The sequence below is a fragment of the Falco punctatus genome (assembly GCF_963210335.1).
Source record: "Falco punctatus genome assembly, chromosome: 2".
Lineage (NCBI taxonomy): Eukaryota > Metazoa > Chordata > Aves > Falconiformes > Falconidae > Falco > Falco punctatus.
The window spans coordinates 29300040-29322312 of NC_137581.1; the positions used below are offsets into that span (position 1 = coordinate 29300040).

General features: G+C 43.8%; 1 protein-coding gene across 1 annotated transcript; it reads right to left on the reverse strand.

Moving 5' to 3' along the window:
• Positions 1-1237: 1237 nt before the first annotated feature.
• LOC308059027 (phosphatidylinositol 3,4,5-trisphosphate 3-phosphatase TPTE2-like) lies at positions 1238-22248 on the reverse strand. Its single transcript, XM_080375806.1, has 19 exons — positions 22009-22248; positions 20784-20873; positions 18626-18703; positions 16333-16380; positions 15459-15617; positions 14944-15063; positions 12085-12184; positions 11192-11255; positions 10617-10681; positions 9973-10033; positions 9016-9097; positions 8848-8936; positions 6793-6854; positions 5763-5843; positions 4661-4766; positions 3912-4009; positions 3446-3541; positions 2979-3049; positions 1238-1509 (listed from the first exon to the last, which is right to left on the reverse strand). Exons 2-19 carry the CDS (start codon positions 20831-20833, stop codon positions 1407-1409), a joined length of 1533 nt encoding a protein of 510 aa, XP_080231932.1. The 5' UTR covers positions 20834-20873; positions 22009-22248; the 3' UTR covers positions 1238-1406.
• Positions 22249-22273: the final 25 nt, after the last annotated feature.

Consider the following 22273-nt stretch of genomic DNA (forward strand, 5'->3'; position numbering starts at 1 on the left):
GCAACAGCTACGACTTGTAACGTTAGAAATTCCAACAAGGAAGGAAAAGTAGAAAATTAAGTCTTCTGTGAAAACCCAAGCCACAGAGAATAGAACTAGGTTGTGTGAGCCAGCTCTAGTGGGCCCGTTTTGCACAGGAGCTTGAACTACATGTATCTGAGTGACCCAGGCTCACTGTACTGCACCTAAAACTGCAAACAATTGGTGCAACACTTGGGCATTCAAGACAGATTTTAGCTTCCACACGAAGTACAGCACTGACAGAAGCAGCTCCCAACACTGCGGGAGTTTCCAGCAGCCCAGCTCTGAAGTACCAGGTCATTACACAGCAACAGCAAAAGTTGAGTGTATACACGTACTGCATAGTATACCGCTACCCTCGGGTGAGCGCAGGGAAGGTACGTGATCTCCACTTACTCCATCAACTAGGCATTAGCCATGGAAAGCTGTATCACCCCCCTTTCCACTCCTGGATCCTAACAACAAAAAGACAAAGGAAGCAACAGAACCAAGCAGCTGACCTCAACACATTTCACATCCAGACAGGCACGAAGAGTCCCCACAGAGGAGCTGCACTGATGAGAACGGCTGGAAGCAGAACAGACATCCTGGAATCTTGTGCTTTACGAGTCTTAGTATAGCTCAGAGGGGTCAGTGAGCATTTGCAGTATTAGCTCAGAGCAAGAGCACAGATCAAACCCACCACATGCAGGCATGAAGACAAGCCTGGCTTAACTGATCCCAGGCAGCTGGCATGCTCATGAGCTGATGAGATCCAGACTTAAGGAAGGGTTAGGGCACATGGCTATGTCAGCCCTTTGGGGGAAGGTAGAGCAACAGACAAACAGCTGTGCAGTCTCCAGGCACCAGTCAGCTCCTAGGCTAGGTGTTGCTCAAAACCCTGTGTCTCTGGATTTCTGATGAAGAGGGGTTCAATACCAAGACTTCTGCTCAAAAAGTGGTCTGCTGGTGCCAGATCACAATATTTCTCCCTCAAAATCCCCATTACTTTACTGACCTGTAGAAAACAGCGATGTTGAGAGAAGGTGTCTTAGATTTTTCCAGAAGTCTCCTGTAGATTGCTAATGTCCACCCACCATCAGGTTAATGCTCATTTAAGATAATTGCCTTAGATTGATAAAAACGGGGATTACCTGTATGTAGAAACATTAAACTCCAGAGGATCCAACAGCTCATTAACATGACACAACTGTCAACTGACACTAACTCTTCAGACTATTATTGCTCTGCACAACAGAACTTCATGCAAGTTTATTTGGGAAGTTGTATCCTCACAGAAATACATTAATACATCAAAATGAGACCGCTTCACTTTACACTGAAGCAGAAAGACATTTTCCAGGAAAAGACAGATTTTTACATTTTTCCCTTCTTTCAGCTTTCCCTTATGGTTCAATAAAGTTCACCTCCACAGCAAATGTTTCACTATAGACTTTCCATGTTTTAGACTTGTGAGGGTTATCCAGCTCATTCCTGGGAAGGTAGAGTCTGAAAGACAAAATTCAGTAGCATATCTTACAGCCCAAGACACACTTTTTCTTTCAGCCAGCCAAGAGAACTTCAAGTTCAGCCCTGGAATATATTAAATATAGCCCCAGACCATGAATTAAGAAAAGTGTCAGTCATGCCTGCACAGTGCTTTGACTGGATGTTTCTCAGACTAGTACAGATCCAATCTGATGGGTTTGTGGGTATGTTTAAAAAAAAAACAAACAACAAAAAACCCAAAACCCAAAGAGCCCTACAATGCAAGATTGTTAAAGTTTGTGTTAGTAGCAGGAATAACCGACTTTCCTAGCGAAAGGATTTGATTCAGTATTCAGTCAAGTTCAGCAGGTGTGTTCTCCATTTTTGATGCTTACCAAATTCACATCTAGTTATCACTTAATATCACTTGCACATCAGCTGTGGCTGAATTAGAAATACAGAGATAGAAGTACTGCCTTAACAGCTGTTTTGCTTCTGATCAGACCTAGTCCACCTCAGGTCTAGCAGAATTCTCTGGGAAAAAAGAGAGACAGTCTCTACTAAATTGTGTTTCAAAGACAGTCGGGGGGGGGGGGGGGGGGGGGGGGTGGAGGGGAGCATCCTCCCTATCCCTGGAAGAAACAGCACTTGGGTGAAAGTTTTGAGATGGCACTGTTGCAGGGCTGTCACACAACAGGTACATGTTTTCCCTGGCACTGGTTTGGTATAACCAGATGTCTGCACCTGGACTGCTCAGCATATTAAGTTTAGTTATGAACCTAGACTCATGGCTACCTGTCCTCTTGCTCCGATGGGATCAATAGAATAAAAACTGTTTCCTTCCTATTCCACTCATAAAGAATGCAGTAGTTTCCACATGTCAAGTTCACTGATCCTCTGTCTAAGTCTGTCAAGTTTGGCAGACAGGAAAGAAGGATCTGCTGTCTGCATTTCTAGACCACTCTGATCCAGCCAAACAAGGCCAGCTTTCACTGGCTGGAGCTGTCCCAAGACTTCTAGTCTAACAAGAAAAGCCACAGTAATTTTTAACTTAAACAAAAACATGAGAAGCAGTAAAAGCCTTTCTTTAGGATTCCAAGCATCAGTACCTCTAACTCTGGTCTTTATGTTTGCCTACAAAGCTGCTGAATGAGGTCCAGCCTCTTAGGCAGTGATGCTAGACGATAGCAGTTGCCTTTGGTTTGAACAGCATTACCTTTTTGAATGCAAGCTCATTAACAATACTTAGATGCTGAGAGGAGTCTAATGGATTAGGATAAAGAGCTCACCTATGTTTGCACAGTGTAAGGAAGTGTGTGCTAACTGCCTGCTTACAAGTTACAGTTGAACTGAGTCAGAGACCAGTACCCACACAGAAGCCAGAACAGGCTGATCACCAGCTCGCTCAGCTTTCAGTACTGTTTATGAACTTCCCACTCCATTCAGACACCAGAAGTTAGTGACTGCCTTCAGATCCTGTGATCACTTACCTGTTATTTTCAATAAAGGAAGTGTTGAACCAGAAGAAGAATGGGCAGTCATCATAGCCTTTTGGGAGATCCTAAACACAAAGATCTTGTTTAAGGACTCCATTAGACAACAGGATTTATTTTAAGCAGAGCAAGAATATCCACCTGTCCTCAGTAGTTTGGTTTACAAAGCTACAGTGTCAGAGTCAACACACTTGAAGAGCCCAGTATCCCACCCAAATCACCATCTTCACCAATATTATTTCAGGACTAGGTCACTCAGTGCAATTGAGCAAGAGACCCATGTCAGAAGCAGCAGGTGCTCAACTAAGATGTCCGGGTTGTACTGTATGAACAGCCAGATGCCTCCCCTGCCTGCATAGGCACAAATTCTGCCCCACACGGCACAGCCAACCAGGCCCCAGCTGCAGTTTGCACTGCAGCCTCTCCCCAGACTCAAGCAAACTTTTTCACACTGTTATACTTACAGAATGTGACTCAAATCTGACTTTCACATCACCGCTTATAACAGGGCTGTCTTCCAAGCCAATGACTACAGAGTCACTTTCAGAATCAAAGAAAAGCTATATAATAGAAGAAAGTATTAGTTTTATGAAGAGTTACTATAGAGAGACAAAGGAGCAATTCATGACAGTACCTAGCTAATCATTCTAGCACTACTATTGTAGTATTTGTACACCATGAATAATGGCCAAAAATTTCAGCTTCTCAGGTCTGAGTGAACCATTTACATTTAAGTAACTTCTATGGAAATCTTTCACCATCTTACTAAAAAAACTATGATTTAGCAAAGTTTAGCTTTTTCACCCTCTCAGAATTTATAGCATCTATTTAGTTAGCTGGGTTTTTTATCCAGTATTCAGCTTCTACAGGAGGACACTCAACCTATAAGTCAATATAAATTCAACTGACAAGACTCCATAGTACTCTCACCTTGCAGTTCCCTTGACTGGCACATATACATTCTAGTACAACTTGCTTCCTCACTATTATCTGTAATCTCATATCAGTTCCATTGCCTTTCCCAACTCCTAGGAAGAAAGAGTTGCATTATACCAAAGCATATACATTTAGCTGGAAACATAAGCTGTAACGAAAACAGAGTACAACCCCATTCAAAAGTGCCTTCTTTCCAGAACACCTTGCAATAGACTTTAAAGAACTCAAATTCTAAAGGCAGCTCAAGATTCAGTGGTTGAAACCTTTATTTTGAGGTAGCAGTGAACCCTACTAGTGGAGCAGGCTAATGTAGAGTCTGGTTCCACTGACTGAACAAGAACAGCAGTTTGAAGTCCCCTAGAACAAGTAGTACTGAAGTTCCAGCCTTTTATCAAGGCTGCCAGTACATGTGTACAGAATCAGGTGTGCACATCAAGCTGAAAAACATCAGTGGATGTAGTTCCGTATGTGGAGTCAATCTCACTTGAAAAGTGATTCCCCTCCCAAAAGAGCAGGTTGTGTGTGAACCACCATTTGATCAGACACCCATAAAGTGACAGAACACACGGGGCAAGTGCACTTCAAAGTGCTCTTTGCTGTAGTTCAACTGTGCCATTTGAATTCTCAAATCCCAGTAGATCTGCATTCCTATCATGGGCTTAGCAAGAGAGGCAGTAGAGATCAGCTGCTGTAATAGAAAGTCATTACCAAATACAGGAATGCCCAAATTCAAGAGTTCTTACCGTGTATAGAGTGGATTTTGAAGTTTTTTATTTTGAGTTGTCTCTCTGGTGGGAGTTTCAAGTTATACTTGTTCTTCAGGATCTCATAATACCCAACATACCTACTCTGTAATGCAAAAAAAACCCCAGACACATTATGCAGTTTCTGTACCACACACAAATTCTAAGCAGAAGTAGGATTAAATAGATCTTCTACCCCAAGTTCTTAGCTCTAACTTCAAAGCTAAGAAGAAAGTAGCCATTTGTTCTTCCCCTCCCCAGTTCAAACAGTTCTCTAGACAAATTCAACACCTACATTTTCAAGCAGTACTCAAGCTTATGTTCTAAGAGGAATTCTGTACTTCAGCTCAGCAAGAGGCAGGGAGCTTTGATGATGTAGCTTTTTAAAGGGCAGAATGTTTCAACGTACAAGATACCTTCATTTTACAGCAGCACATTCTGAAGGACAGCTATACTTCCATTTTAAACCAGCAACTGATGAACCTCTGTCACCAGCTTTATCTCACATACCCGAATTGCACAACACACAGCAAATCAAGATGAGCTAAGCCCCAAACTGTGGTCTGAGGCAATAACTTCTGTGTTTTCTTGCAAATGTAGTCTCTAGATGATGCATTCTTCTACTCAGCTACATCAGTGCCACAGTTCCTCCCCAGGCCAAGCTGTAGGCTTCAGTGCATCCCTGATAAACAGCTCAATTGTCTTACAGGGTCATGCTCCTGTGAGCGTGCCCAGAGAGGTTGTGGAGCCTCCATCTCTGAAGATATTTTTAGACCTGACTGGGTATAGCCCTAGGCAACCTAGCTCACCCTGTTTGCACATTGGGGTTAGACTGAAAGCTCTCCCAATCTCAACAATTCCTTTATCATCAAATCTGAATTATGGCATCTAAGATTATGCAGAAAAAGGCATAAGAAATAGGTGCTTGGACAAATGGGAGGAAGATGCAGTGCAAACCTGCCATCTGATAGTTTCATAGTCCTTCGAGAAAGTGTTCAGGAGTTAAACGCATGGGAGAAACCTGGCAGGGGAGGTGGGGTAGTGTAGGAGCTCACAGGCTGGTGTTGGTTTGGCTGCTGTTACTGGACCTGCTTAAGCTTACCTGGGACGGAGTTTCAACTCCTTGAAACTTGGTACTTGTGCTTCTATCAGTTCTTCTCTCCCCAAAGTAGGCCAAACTTTCCTACATAGGAAAATAATTTCAAGGATTAAGATACTCTTCCCACCACCATTCCCCTTCCTGAGAAGGGGACAGTAAACTAGTGTTACACTAATCAATTCCAATAAAGGAATACAAGTGAAAATATGCAATAGTTGCTTTAGTACCTTCTAAAGGAGGCTATTAACTAGAATAAGAAAGTACTAATTAGGAAGTCAGATACATTAAGTCTGTCATCTATGAAAGTGTGAAGGAGAGCAATATGTTTTCAGTGATTGGTTTAGAACCGTCACTATTTCTCAGGTAGTCTGTGGCAAGACCAAGCTGAACACTAGTTCAGATCTTCACAAGTCAAACTCGGAAAAACAAGTTCAATAGATACACAGTCTGCCCAGACTACCCTGAGTGACCTGGACCTTCTGCAACCCTGGCCTTCAGTTCTGTATACCAGCCCTGGGATACTAAAGCAGCACATGCAGCTGTACTGGCTGGGACTTTGTGATCTTTCTTTCCCCAGAAGGGCTTACTGTAATGCTAGCAGTCAAGACAAGACAATCCCTGAATGCCTCACACTACTTGGAGGGAGGTTAGGCAAAAAAAATTGCTCAAGACCATGTAACTACAGTGACACCATCTTCAGCAGAGCATGCTCAGAAGCCACCTACAGTTTAAGAAACCTGTTGCTCAAGATCCCAGGTCTATTATAACTCAAAAAAAAAAAGTGTGCTTCAAAGCTAGTACTCTTAAATTCTACTTTCCCAGTTCTTCCTGATCAAGAATAGTCTTGATCAGAAAGGAATTTACACAGTTGCACAATTCACAAGAAATTTTTTAGAACAGGTTGTTTACACTACCCTTTTTCCAACACAGACTTTTTTTTTTTGCAGAATATTAGTGAATTTCACCAGTTAAGCAGATTCTAAAGGGGCATTTTGAATACTAAAAGAATCAAAAAATAAACGCTGGTTTTTACCTTCGCACTCTCAAACTGGTCACTGTCTATGAGCCAGGTACAGACCATCGTTCCAGTTCTACCTGTATTAGAAGTGAAAAACAGGTTGAACTACAGGAGTTCAAAGGTATTCAGGATTATTTTTGTGAATATGAAGTTATCTCCTGTTTTCCATTTCAAAAGTTAGAAGTGACAGTATAGTCGTCAAGTACCCGTATTCCTGGGAAGAATGAGTTAAAGACAAGATATCACAGTTTATTAGCTTGTTCCTGAAAGCAGTTCCCACATTTCTTTGCAGTATTACTGGAGACACTTAGGAAGTTGCCAGTATCCACCTACATCATTCATCAGGGAACAGCGTCAAGCACACCCTACTAAATGAGGTTATAGACTGGCACTTGCCAATGTTGTACATCTTAAAAGTTGCTTCTCTGCCTCAACCTTTTCCCCCCAACCCAATCCTACTAAGAAGGCATCAAGACTTCCAGCAAAGACTCCAGTATAGTCTGTTTTGAATTTGAAGTCTGAGGTCTCAAAAAATACCCCTCTCTGCACTTGCTCAAGTTGGATTTGGCCTGCAGGTAGTTTCAATGTTCAGTTTTGCAAGACCTTTTAAGCTACAGTTCCAACTGGGAGAGACTTCTTTATATTAAGTAACCACCTTGTTCAGCCAACTATTTCCAGTAGTAACAACAGACAGCTAAAGATGTGGCAGATGTTTGCAGGCAAGTTTGGTTTATTTTCACAGCTATCTGTGCTCTTCAACAAATCCCACACTACTAGAGATTGTGCATAGCACCTACAGGTCAGCTCATATGCAGTAGCTTTGACAAGCCTGTTCCCATAAGACCACATTATGCTCTATCACATAATACCATGTGTAGCTTGATTTAAGATCCAGCAGTACCCAGAACATTCTAGCAGGGGAAGGTTATGGAGCCGATCATCTTGAGTACTATTGCACAGCATGTGCAGGACAACCAGGTGATCAGGCCCAGCATGGGTTTATGAAAGGCAGGTCCTGCCTGAATAACCTGATCTCCCATGACAAGATGATCCACTCATGATGGATGAGGGAAAGTCTGTGAATGCTATTTACCTGGACTGTAGTAAAGCCTTTGACACCATTTTCCACAGCATTCTCCTGGAGAAACTGGCTGCTCGTGACTTGGATGGGTATACTCTTTTCTGGGTAAAAAAACCTGACTGGATGGCTGAACCCAAAGAGTGGTAGTAAATTGAGTTACATCCAGTTAGCAGCTAGTCCCAAGTGGTGTTCCTCAGGGCTCGGTAATGGGATCAGTTCCTTTTAGTATCTTTATCAATGATCTGGACAAAGGGGATCAAGTGCACCCTCAGTAAGTTTGCAGATGACACCACGTTGGCCAGGAGTGTTGAACTGCTTGGGGGTAGGAAGGCTCTGGACAGCCTCGAGTTGTGCCAGGGAGGTTCAGATTGGATATTAGGAAGAACTCCTTCACCAAAAGGGTTGTCAAGCATTGGAATAGGCTGCCCAGGGACATTACCTTCCTTGGCGGTATTTAGAAAACATGTAGGTGTAGTGCATACAGACATGGTTTAGTGATGGACTTGGCAGTGTTAGGTTAATGGTTGGACATGATCTTAAAGTTCTTTTCCACCTAAAGAATTCTATTTCCCCCTGCCAAGAAATTAAAGAGCTTGAGGTATATTACAACGGAGGACATTCAGTGGGGGTGACTGGCTTCCAGGGAGCAAAAGCAGCAGCTTAACACTTTTGCTAGTAGCAGTGTCAGTAGCTCCCTATCCCCAACCTCTCCCAGGAAACTGCTGTCCCAGAAGCCAGGAGAGCAGGAAATTATTGAAGAACATTAAGAGATCAGATGCCAGCTTTGATTAAGAACTACTAATTTGGGCTACCTAGAAAAGGGGTTGTGTAATACTAAAACACACAGTACTACACTGTTACTCATCATCACAGTAGCTGCAGAATTTGTCAAGTTGCACTCTAACCCATCTCACACTTACATCAAAGCAGCCATGGTAAGAATAAAGCACAATTTGTAGCATTCAGAAATTACACATGAGAGGTTCTACCTTTGCCTCCCTTGCAATGAATTGCTATGATGTTCTTTTCATCTTGGCTCATCCATTCACGGACACTGGCAGTGAATTTCAGCATGTCCCTGGATGACAGGAAGATTAGTAGATCAAAGCAAACTCCTACACAGTATGATTACATATGCATTTCTTGACAAGACTCACTGTAGTGCTGGGACATTGTGGTCATCAATAAAGATCCTTTCCACCCTGTAGTGGAAGTACTTGGGGTCATAGCCTTTTTCACCTACAAGGAAAGATCTGAAGTTATGCCAGGAAGGAGAAGAGGACTGCAACAAAGTGGCTTGTGACACAATTACTGGTTTAAGCATACACTAGTGTTTAAAGTGCAGTAGTATGAATAGACAGATTGAAGTTAAAAAAATGAGGTAATTTGGCTAGAACCATGCTTGCTTGAGTTTCACATCTTTCGCTTCAGTGAGAGGTTATCTCCAGGCCCAATTGGCCATTCCTTTCCATGGGCATTATTTAGGGATCTGAAAGTTAGTGTTCTGATGTACTGTCAGGGTCAATCACAGCAACCACCACCTACAAAGTGGTCAAGAGCTGTTAATACCACACCTACCTGTGTCCCCTCATCTATCCCTTTGCTGGCCAGAGGGCAGGTTTACTTTTTCAAGTAGCAGTGCTTCTATATCACATCTTGCTTCCAGCTCTGATACTCTACTATGAAACAGGGGCCACAGAATAATTGTTTCTGAAGTGGTTTGGGGTTTTTTTTGGCCACCTTTAAACAGAAGAGCTTTTAACTATTCCTCACCTCGCTCCTAAGCCTCCATGAGAAAATTCTCCATCACCCCAAGTTTTAGCCCAGATATAGTTTTCCACTTATTTTTTAGTAAGAGTTTCAGAACATTGACGAAATTGTTCAACATTAGCAAAAAGACTAAATTGCGAGACAGATCGTATCTCCTTTGCAAGCTCTGGTAGTATTAGATGCTCAAAGTCAATAGCCATGTTCAGGACTGAAGGTAGTCAGAGATCGCCATCTACTTTTGACATACTGCACATTCCTGGAGATGTGTTATTGCCAGCAGCACACTTGAAGAAATGTTTCTCTTTAGCAGTTATTCAGTATAGTCAACAGCTAAATATACTTACTGCAGAGATTGTAGACTTTATAGTGGTCTGCATGTTTGGTATCCAAAAATCTTGCAACTTCCTAAAGTAATAACCAAGTAAGAGTTCAGAGTAGTTAGTGCTCTACTCCTTATTTCCACTGCCACCTCAACACCCATCCCTCAAGTGGGGTCAGTAACTGCATTAAACAGCCCTTGGACAGCAGGCCCTTCCAGCCCAACTACTCAGGTTCTTGTCTGGAATAAAAGTACTACTGCAACTGTCTTCCTTGCCCTATATATTTCTACAGTATCAAGCACAGCTCTGAGGAGGGCATTATACAGACCTTTTGAACATCTTTAGATGAATAGATAGTTCTTATTATCACTCACACTACTGCTAGCCTGGGACAGAACTGATTTGGTTCTCCAAAGCATTCCCAAAGAACAGGAGCAACAGAGCACCAGTGCATCCACACTGCAAGATACATCCCCCCAGGCTTAGCTGAAAGACTACAACACAAACAGTACAGCACAATGGAGACCATCATGCAGTCATTCCAACCAGCCAAGACATAAGTCAATCCTAATCCTGCTGATCTGGTCCACACACAAATTAGTGAGAACCACCCCACCAGTGGGGTGAAACAGTATTCAGAAACTGAACTTGGTAGATTAGATTTTTACCTCTATAGGGTTCCTATAGAAAGACTGCTTCCCAGAAGATGGAAACGACATTGCAATAATGCGATCTGTGGAGAAGACAGCAATCAGAAGTAACAGTGGGAAGCCTCCCCACACGTAAGAACTACGTGAATGACAGCATCATGAAATTGCATATTCCTACCCTAACTATAAAACCAACCTACCTACCCATTTCTGAGAAGCTTTGCTCTACATTCAGCACAGCAAGACAATAATACTTCTCAAGGCATCAGCTACTGTTGTGTTGGTCTTCACATAATCATAGACAAAAATACTGTATTTTCAGTAGTTTCTCAGCTCTGGTTCCCTAGGTCTCAGGAGAATTTCTATCATTACTTACAGCATGTACAGCCTCTTCCCCAGGAGGCTAACCCTTGAGTACAGTGTCAGAGTCAGGAATCCTTATTTCAAAATCCCACAGAAAAAGGAGTAGGCCTGGTTTGGCTTCATACTTACATTTCATTAGTCTAAAACATTGACTGTATTTTATGTCAAGCACTGAACTGAATAACTAGTCTTAGCAGGATATAACATGCTGCAAAGTGTTATCTACAAACCAGTAACGTAAGTGAGATCCAGATCAAAGCCATCTTTCATATAACGCCTTTTGTTTTCAGAGACCTGCCAAAAAAAAAAAGAAAGAACAGTTAGTCTTCTAAAGGAATGCCAAAGATCAACAAGTTACAAGGGGGGGTGGGTGGGGGGGTGGAAATCAACCATCTAGACTCTGAAGTTGTCATGAGTAGTGGAGCCTCATTTTGCTATAGTAAAGACCACAGCATTAGCCAAAAGTAACATTTGTTGTGTTAGCTTTTGGATAGAAGTTCCATACAGAATTTTTACCCTGAAGTATCAAAGTTTATTCTAGTAGAAAGAACACTGCAGACACTTTGCAGACAGAAACATGAATCTGTCCTTTCTATTTTAGTGTTTGGGGGCTAAGGGAAGGAAGAAGAAAGTTAAGCAGTCTTTGTTATGCTGCCCTTATTCTGGAGCAAGAAGACACACTTGAACCTTCAAGTACCACTTCAGTGCCCCTGATGAAAACAAGGGCTTCAAGAGCTAAGTTGTTTTGTTTTCACCTGGAATAAGCAGCAGAAACATTAAAATTCCTGTTCTCCCCATGTGAAGGAAAACTATGTACCACAGAAACTAGAAACTATCCATTGAGAAACATGGTGGTGTTGCAATCACTTTGCTGTGCTGGCCTTCCCGGTCAAGTTTCTGCTTACATGAACAAAGTTAAGAGTAATTAGCTATATGGAGGCTGGAGGCAAAGCTCCCGTGCCCCTGACAGGGTACCAAACAGATGTACTGCTCAGGCACTATCATCAGCTGCAGACCAATAGGCTGTGGGCAGTCTTGCTGCTCGCCATTGATGACTGCCTGGAGAAAGAGCTAGAGCAGGAAACAGTAACAGCAGCCCAAATACATTAAAAGGCCAACTTACCATTCTCCTGGTCACCACTTCAAGTTGCTTCTTTTGTGAAGCCAGGCGAAATATTCTTATTAAGATGACAATTCTCAGAACTCGGAGGAAAGTAACCATTCTAGATGAGGGTCAGATTCACCATGAATGAAAATGAACATGATTAGACTTAGATGCAAAGCTTAAAGCTATTTAAATACTGTTTCAGAGACAGTTTAAGGCTTTGTTTCATATACTGAACTAGTACTTCTCACACTGGTTTTGAAAAAAAAAAAAAAAAAAAGTACTATGCTTAAAGAATACCATGGTTTTATTGTTGAGGTTTTTTGGGGAGTATGTTCCGAACAGCTAATGAAAGTAGGAAACCCCCTACTTGCTCAGGTTTTCACAGGCACCTCTGCCCAGCAAGCAAATCCCCTTAACGCTACCCATATTATTATCCCCAAATCCTTGTTCCTTGAAGCCTGTTCTCATATACATTTAAGTGTAAGTAGCCACCTGAAAAACAGCTGAAAAGAGAAGCCAGAGAGGCTGCATACATCATGCCTTCATTAAGAAGCCTGAGAACAGGTCAGTATAAACCCTGTGTTTAATCATTCAGCAACTTGATCAGATGATTTGGTTTGAGGAACTTTGAACTGCTGATGAACTTTGAAGCAGGCAAGATGCTTATGCAGTGGTTCTACCTAGACAACTGAACAGGGGCAGCTGCTTTTCATACCCTTAGGGACTAGGGCAAACTAACATTCATTCCTTAGGGAGGTATATGAGCATATACATTTAAGGAGCACATGCACATATTTCAGGTCCTTGTATACTCAGGTAAGAATCCCGGTGAATACCTTCATTAAGGGGGACAAGCCTCCAGCTGAAAACAGTCTGCTCTCCACTGATGTGGAGATTAAAGTCAGCAATACAAGGTTGTCCCAGACACCTGGAGGAAACTTTCAGTTTCCAACCCCTGAGCTCCTTCCTAGGCCAGGATCACTTGGCTGTTTTCAGAACAGACTTCCCTTGGAGCTATCAGCCAAGGAGATGAACCAGCAGTGGGGTGAAGAGGACTACATAGCCCCTCTCCCCAGCCTGAACCACAGTTGTGAGAAGCAGCTCTTCAAGATAAAAGCAGTTTGCATTCTGCCCTTTACAAAGTTAGCCAGTTAAGCATTAGCTCCCAGACCAATACCCAGCTCTCATTCCTCAATGTCCTTTCATAGGTCTGACTTCAAGGAAACAGGTAACATCCCAATGCACACCCAGACAGACCAGATTAGAAATAGAAACCATACGCCTCTATCAGGGGATGTTGCTTCCAAGGGCTGCCACCAAAATTTTACTCGTCACATATATGCTTTCATCCACATAAAAGCTGCTCAGATTCTAATTATTCTGAGAAGCATCAGGTGCTTTAAGACTGTTGTTCACTTCTTGAAGAGGGGCTGGGTAAATAAGTGATAAACCCCAGGTAGGCTACTGGGAATTAGTTGGATTGTGTGAATATAGTTAGGTGGGAAGACCATCTCATCAAGATTTGATATTTGGCCAAGTCTGAGGTATCATCTAATATAATATTTTGGTCAGAACAGGACTGAAGATCCCTTAACAAGGTAAGCCTTAAAGAAGGCCTCAAAAATTGAATGGGTGGGACAATAGACCCCAGCTGAGTATCTTCCAAGAACATCAGTGTTATCTTCTGTGACCCCAAAGCCTATATTAAATCTACATCAACTTCAGTAAGTCAGAATAGAAGGATCTTGCACACACCAATCTACAATAGGATGGGTCAGTGCAGGATTAAGCCTATTAACACAGCCTAGTAAAGACAACAGCGCAAGTTACCTGTCACAGTGTTATTTCTCCTACCTTTAACTGGATGCTGCTATAAGAAGAGAGCTGCATTAGAAAAACGTGGCCAGAGAAATTGGAAGTGATCATTAAACTCAGATTAGTGTTCAGAAAGACCTAAAAGGAAACAGCCTTTTATGATGCTGAGGCTGCACAAACTACCCCTTTGACAATTCTACTTTTTGAAACCCGAGTTTAGCTGGTATTTAAAGAGACAAGTAGTACTTCCAGAGGTTTGTCCAACTCTGGATCTTCTTCAATAACTACACTTTGAGTTTGTTTCTTCTAGAAGAATGTTTCCCCACTTCTACCCAGTAGCCAGCTGAATCAGGGGCATAATTATTTTTTTTTCCTTTTTTAAAAAAAAAAAGAGCTCAACTTCTTTCCCTGGCTGATGCAAGCAAGTTTTACTAATTCAAACCTAGAGTTGTAGTTCTACCTGCACTAAGATTAGTTTGTTTCCATCAGGAATAGATTCCTCTCATCTGATCAAGCTACAGAAATAAGATTGAAATGTGACTTGAATTACTTATGCACATGAACAGCATGTTTCCCCTCCCCAAGGCATGGCTGAAATATCCAATATGTATTACCATGGGGCTTCTGGGAAAACAAGACAGTGTGGCAACTCTTTCTCTTTCAAAATTCATTAGATGGAGACTCTCCCCCAGTTGTCTATGCCATTTGCTATTAGAATCCAAATCTTCTGTCTGACCTTCAGACTCTTACCTCTATCAGGGCTGCTGCACACCTTCCCCCAAGAAGGAAGGTTTGAGTCAGCATTTGATGGTCTTACTATCCACTTTTAGTTACCTCAACTGATACATTTAGATCATCTCTGCCTTCAAGACAGGGACAGCCTACAGTATAACTGTAGATCAAAGTTAGGTGTCTTTGTTAGCCTGTATCATGAAATATGGTTACAGCCACATCCGTTATCTAGTACGCACACATCTAGCCCAGAGGTGTCCAAGAAAATCCTTAGAAAGCTATCAAGAGAAGAGAGTTCACATTTAACAGCTGCCATACCATTCTTACCTTGGTATCTGATCTGCTGCAGCAAGGTCTGAGAAGGAGTATGTCATGTTAATTAGCAGAGTGCCCACCACTATGCATGCATCCAAAATATTCAGTTTAGACCGGAAATAGTTCCTGAAGCTGAAACAAGAGTTTTAGACAGATGCCCATAGGGGCAGCAAAGATTGAAATACATCTTCCGGAACAGAATTACCTATACAGAGCTACTGCTAGAGACAAGCTCTCCTGAAGCAGTTCTTAACACTGAAGACTCATTAAGAAAATAATCTTACACCTTGTCTACACCCATAAGCCACAGCAAAGCTGATGCAGTTTCCAAGTGCTCACTTATACCAAAAACACTCTACAGATTATTCTATAGAGGGATAACAGCAATTTACAGTGCCAAGACTACAATGGTCACATCTCTATGACCAGAAAGTTCGCCTACAGGGCATCCATGTTCATAGTCCAAGTTTGAAGCATTGCTTCCTTACTGGCTTGCCACACTGACTTAGTTTTGGCCCACATCTTACCCTTCAACAAACACTCTTAGGAGAACATCGATGAGAAAGAAGATTGCTATTGCCAAGGAAACACCTTCAAGAATCTCTCTAACACCCTTCTTCTCATTGATAGCCAGATCCACAATCACAATTAAAATGTCCACAATGATAAGTACAACTCCAAATACTCTGTAAAAAAAAGAAAAATACAAGTCAACAAATGCCATCAATTCATTTCTGCCTCTCAGGTTGACTGAAGAGCACAAGCCCAGAATTTTGCTTTAACCTGTTCCAGCAAGAGTGTGTTCTCTTACATACAGATAGGCGCCTGCTTGTATCAGCAGCTGAAGGATTCCAGTTGCATTTTAAGTCATCTGCACAGAGTACACCATCCATGTTGAATTGTACATTTACTTCAGACTCAGCTGTAGTTCTTAACCTATAAACCCACAGCTACCTAGAAGTGGTGCAAACCCAAAAAAAGCTTTAAGGCACTCAAGTGTCTGTCAGTGCTGCCTTTCAGCTTACTCCCCTCCCACTTTGACTTAGTGTAGTCCCTTGAAAACAACTGTTTTTAATGGCTTACCTTGTTCCAGCACATAGGCTGCGTAGAACTGACCAACTGGTTGTTCAAAGGCTGCCACAGCCTGAAGTAAGCCATTAAAGAGCTTTTATCCAAATCAACAGCATTTAAAACCATGACTTTCAGCTATCCTTGAAGAATGTAGTTGTATCTGTTTAAGACTTCTTTCTCAAAGTACTTTCCTCAAGTCACCCTTTCTAGGGGTGATAAAGGATTCAGTACTTTCCAGACAGAGCAGGCTGGAGTTCAAAGAGCTCTCCAAGTTTTTACACCAGAAATAAGGACCACCTTACCCAAATCATTACAAGCATGAGCTTTTACCTGAATCCAAATGACATCACAAATGGGGAAATTTTTCTCCTAATTGCACTGCAAGAGAGGAGAACTGCCATCAAGACAAGTAACTTTTTGCTACTGATATTAGCCACAAGAGTACCGTTACATTCTTATGTTCATATTCTTTTGGTTTTAGAATTCTGTATAGTAGTAATTCCTTTAAGAGGAGATTATTCGGTTGCACTCACACTGTGTATAGGTTAAAACAGTAAAGCAATGCTTTGACCACTTGTTAGAAATATTCACCAGTTACAGACCCTAAAAGTACAGCAGTACGTACTTTACACATAACACTTCAATATCACAATTTCAGTTACACTAGAAGTCTGCCTTAATGCCCAGTTACAAGCTATAAGAAGTGGGCTTATACAATAACAGTTTGTCAAGAGGAATATTAAAGGATAAACATCTCTTAAGGTATCTTTTTCAAGATATTAGCTTATTGTATCAGACAATTTTTGTCTGTGCCTGGAAAAAGCTACACTTAATAGTTCCACTGCTGCTTCTGTGCCCTTGCAATAAAGGAAGGCAAATCCTCTTCTACCTTTAAGAGGTAACATTTGGCTTTCAGGTTGAAGACTCAAGTGCCTATTAAGAAAATCAGTTACTGATGCCAAGTTCTTTCAATTCTGAGAGTTATCTCCAACCCTAGCAAGGCTCCAGCTCCTGTTTTCAGTTATGGAACATTATTTGTTGCCTCTTTGGTATACTTTAAGCTTCTGGTTTAAAGCTAGGCCTTTGTGTAACTACCTCACCAGCTGAAATTCTCTTTAGGCTATACCAAGTGTAGTAGGTAGAATAAGTTATCTGTAAGCCCCAAGTTCTGACAATTTGAAAAACAGATTGCCAGTCTGTTAAGTAATTTTGGGATTACTTAGCTACTGTAAGCACTAAGTCTTTACTTAGACTCTTAAGGAAAAGACCTTTTCCAAGTGTATCACTAACAGTAGGACCTACCAAAAGGTTCTGACATGCTGACAGAAACTACTGGTAAATTCCTTTCATATTGTTCACATATCTACCCTACCTTTCCTGTTATATATACTTACTACACTTCCTTTCCGCATCACCATTAGAGATACCACTGTTACAGGAAGCCTGCCAGCTCAGTAATGCATATTGCACCCCAGTGAGCCTGTTCAAGCTACTTGTTTGCTCTAGGGAAACTTTGGCATCACATTTGGTGTGTACCCTTAACACCTCAGTAACTCAGTTTAAGACAAGGGTAGATATCTTTGAAGTGATGAGGAAGCATCTTGCCAGGCTTAATGAGTTAAGCCACACTTATTAGTAGGTGCATACTTTAAACTAAGGAACAAGGTCCACCCAGCAAACATCTGCATCCATAAGCAGGAAGGAGTTGCTGAGGTTTAGTACCCACTTTTTCCATGGCTTTCCTTACATTTATGTGTATCTAATATAGAAGGAAACACTGTGATAATTACACTAACAGTTCGATGACCTATGTCTTTACCTCATCAATCCTACAATGCAAATATAGTAGGTACACCAAGACTTCATCTCCCACAGTCTAACGACAAGCACCTTTATTAGGTGCACTAAAGACTGAAATATACACACCACTCCAATTTGGCCTGCCAACACCTTACATCACTTGAAGAGAACATGGCATATCTGTTCACATACTTAGCTTAAAGCTTTTGTGAAATGCATTTGTACATGCAAACTTCTGAATTCAAGAAAGACATGTTGTCACATAAAAGAACTAAGATAACAGGCTTCGTCTTACTATCCTTGAGCAGCAAGAACAGAGAAACAAGTCTATTGACTTGTCACCGACATGACTAAGTACACTATAAGAGTTAGTAATCTGGTGACAAGAACTAAACATTAGAAAATAACTACCTCAAGAACAGAGTTAATCACTAGCAAGTTCAGACAGTTTAGTCTTGATGAGGGCCTGATCCCTATTTGCTCCAGAAACTCAATCAGCTCATTTTTTTTTCCCCACCAGCATTTGTTCTTCTGTGCTCTCCCAAACTCATTCCTTCAGGAAAATTTAATCAATGCGGTTTGGACTACCCATTCTTCATAATTTGATGGGCTTGTAGCTAGTTCTTGGATTGGGCTTTAATCTCTACAGACATAAAGAAGCTTCCTGAACTTACTTGTCTTTACTATGCACTAAAAATAAATGTCAGTATCAAGTGATTTGCTGGGCTTATCCCTACTTCAGCAAGCCACCTGCCTTCTTATTTTATCTCAACATTTTCCAATTTGGGGGGTAAGGAAGGCATTTAGTATATCATTAGCTTACTTGGAACAGCTGTCTGGTTCATTATCCTCATCACGCCCATCATCAATCTTTACTGTGGGCTCTTCTGCTGCTGGAGAGCTGGCAAAGGAATAACGCAAGTCACATTCTCATACAGATGTCAACTTTATGCATTGCTACTCTTTGTTGTTCCACAGAAAACAGTATTAACTGTCAGCTGAGCAGCAAGCAGCAGCCTGGGACAGAGCACAGGCATAGTACCATGGGAAGACAGACTTCCCATATGCTGGCACAGCAGAACCCCTCTGCTTGTACCAATCTAGTTACTGTTAGCAATTTCTCGAAAGTTCCTCTTTCAGGGAGGAAGGGAACAGATGTGTTCAGCAATAGGATAAGTGGCTTTCAAGTAAGGTATCCGAGAGTCTGCTGAGGGCTTAACAGCCCTGTTCAGACTCTGGAAGTGCTGTAAATATGCATATGCAAAATTGTTTCAGAGAGTCCAAATGACATTAATACTATTACAGTAAACTACTTGTTCAGAGAATGAATGTTTTCACCAGGAAAAGCCATAGCACAGAGATGTTTTTGTGCAGAGCAGGATGCCAGACAGGAAACTGGAAGACCAGAGCAGCAGCAGCTGAGCTAGTGCTAGAACAGCATTTTTGGGGGACAGTGGCTGCTTGCCATAGCTTCCTTAAAAGGGTCTCTTTAGATCATGTTTTTGTTCAGCCACCTGAGAAGCTTTGAAGACCACATGATAACTTCAGAGAAAATAAAGTTTAACATCCAAATCTGGGAGTTTCTAATTCAGCCTTCTCCACAGAAATACTGCCATGCATAATAGCACAGCCAATGTTTGCCATGGCTCTGCCTCTGGCATCATTGCCTCGGAACAGCATGGAAACATCAATATTGAACATGTGCATGTAAGTCACTCCTGGCCAAGAAGCAATCTAGCATGTTTAAAGCATTACTGGAACAACTCAGAGGATACAAGTGCTCTTCACGCTCCACAATAGACCCAATGCACCAGCACTGCTTCTGTAGTGTGGGCTAACCTGCTTTTAAGCAAGGAACCAAGTGATGCATTTCGTACAGTGTCAGCAACCAGTACTGGTGGTTCACCACCTGTACTTAGTATCAGGCTGAGTAGAGGAATGATTCCCCCCGCAACAGTTTTGTTATTTAATGCTAATTTTCCAGCTCCAGTGTCTCCAGACAAAATGTATCCTCATTTTGTTCCTAGAACTGAAGCAAAGCTCCAGCAATGTATCACCATTCCTCTTTGCTTCCCAGCTACTCCTATGGAATATTCACTTGGGAGTTTCCACTTTACGTACAGCTGCAATGTTTCGCTCAAAGCAGGTTGCTGCTGCTACAGCAGCAGTTTTGCTGAAGGTCACTTGCTTTTATTTGTAGCCACATGAAATGCACCAAACGCTACCTTCTTATCCTCCACTGTGATTAGAATAACCCAAAATAAGAATGAGCAACAAAGTGTTTTGCGTTAGGAAGTCAATCTTTAACACAAAAAGAAAACAGAAGCCAAGTTCAAGTACATTGTTTCCACTGTGCACTCACAAGTATTCAGTTCCAGATAATGCTTTCCTCAGAGGGAGTCTGTTTTGCTGAGCACTCCACACCTGCTTGTTGTCCAAGATGGAACAAGCTCTCTGCCACAAGCTACTACATCTATTTTTTCACTACTGGGGTGAAAGAGAAGAAAATAAGGATATACTAGAACTTATTTCCTTTACACACACTCTCCATACAGAGCATAAGCTTTTCTGACTGCTCACAGCTAAAGGGAACCTCAAATTTGAGGTTTTTAAGGAGAGCAGAACATAAGCATCTTGCTTTACAAGAGACCTTGACAGAGTTTCTGGATGATAGAACAAAGCAGGCTTTAATGTCATGAGCTTATACCAGGGCTGAGGGCTCTGTACTTCCTAGCTAGTTCTTAACTGCTTCAAGAAGTCAATCACAACAGCATTTTTCCTTTAAATCATATTTTCTTCAAAGATATTACTCCTTTCAGACAACAGCGTTTCAAGGGGGAAAGAATACAAAGACTATATACTACATAAACTTCAAGCACTATCTTTGTTATATTTAGAGCACTAAGCAACTCTAGACAGGGGACGACACACTGCACACTTCAACCCCAGAGACATACCCTGGTGCAGTTCATTTCACTCACCTGGACTCTTCTGCCAGCCCTGCTCCTTGTTCATACTTCACAGCTGTCATTTTGCCTGTTGTTGCTCTGCTGGTCTTAAGAGAAGCACATCTGCTTAAAGAGATATCAGTAAAAAAGCAGTGAATAACCAGCATCCCATAGCAGCCTTACACTCAGTTACCAGCAGACAGACTTCTGCTTCTTTTTCATGAGTTCAGAGAGCACAACCTTTACCTGGAAGACCACTGAGAGACATTAAGACCAGCAGCGGGATACTCTTTGACTATACCTAATACACCACAGTACCAACAACTTTAAAGCAGCATCTTTACCTCGCGATGAAGCCTCTTCCCCCGCTTCAAGCTACGAAACGCAGCAGACCCGCAGGTGGCACCCCCGAGAGCGGTGCCGCCCAGGCTGCTGCCCCAGGCAGCGGGTTAGAAGCCCCGGGCAGCGGGCCCGGCCCCGCGGGCACACACCGGCCCCGCGGGCGGCAGCTCCGCGGCCGGCCCCGCTCCCTCGGAGCCGCCTCGCCGGGCGGCAGCCGCCGCTCGGGCACGGCATCGCGGTGCGGTGCGGGCAGCGGCGGGCACGGCCCCGCCAGCAGCCTTCCGCACGCCCGGCGCCGAGCCGGCCCCGGCAAGCCGCCGGCACCCCCGCAGGCCAAGCCCCGGCGGGGCCGGCCCGGTGACCGCGGCCCCCCGGGAGCCCTCTCTCCCCCAGCCACCCTCACCTCACCGCGGCCGGCGGGCTCAAAGTCGAGCCCGGACGCCCGCCCCCCGCGCTCCGCGAGCTCAGCGGAAAGTTGCGTTAAACTTCCTGAGGGCCGTTCTCCGGCCCCCGCCTTCCCTCACGCCGGCCGGGCCGCGCAGCCCCACTCACCCGCCGGGGAGAGGCCGAGCCGCGGGCACCGACGGACCTCAGCCCCCCGCCGCGCCGCGGCTAAATGCCCCGGCGGCGCCTCACAGCTGCACCTGGGCCGGGGCCGGGCTGGGCGGACCCGCCCGCTGCCACCGCGACGGCCCCGCCGCCGCTCCCGGCACCGCCCGGCACCTCCCGGCACCTCGCACTCAGCAGCGGCGGGTCCGCAGCGGCCGCCGGCGCCTCCCGGGACCCGGGGGTCCCGCAGCCGGGCCGGGCCTGCCCGCCCCGCCGGGTCCCGCAGCAGGGCCTGCCGCCCTCTGCCGATCCTCAGCCATCCGGGCCGTGTACACCCGCTGCTGGGCTTTGCCGCCTCTTCACGCACCTCCCGGGCACGGCGGCTGCTGGGGGTCGCGGTCGGGACCGGGCTGGTGCGGACGGGCCGCGGGGCCGTGGCAGCGACCGCGCCCCCGCAGGGCAGCGCCGCGTTCACCGAGCGAGCGCTTCGTGCTCTCCACGTAACGCTGAGCACTCGCGCCCGTGCAGCCGGGAGCCCGCGGGGCAGAGCGCGGCCCGTTCCCTGCGGCGGCCCCGCGCACCGGCCGGCAGCCCCCGGGAGAGCCCCGCGCGGTGGAACGGAGCGGCTAGGG

Bases quoted from the DNA above. Each gene is read 5' to 3' on its own strand.
- LOC308059027 (XM_080375806.1), bottom strand. From the start codon at position 20,833: ATGACAGCTGTGAAGTATGAACAAGGAGCAGGGCTGGCAGAAGAGTCC. The intron at 12,185-14,943 runs GTAAGAATGGTA...ACCCTCATCTAG, and splicing joins GCAGCAGATCAGATACCAAG to AATGGTTACTTTCCTCCGAG. The intron at 10,682-11,191 runs GTTTGTAGATAA...TCTTCTCCACAG, and splicing joins GGATCTCACTTACGTTACTG to ATCGCATTATTGCAATGTCG.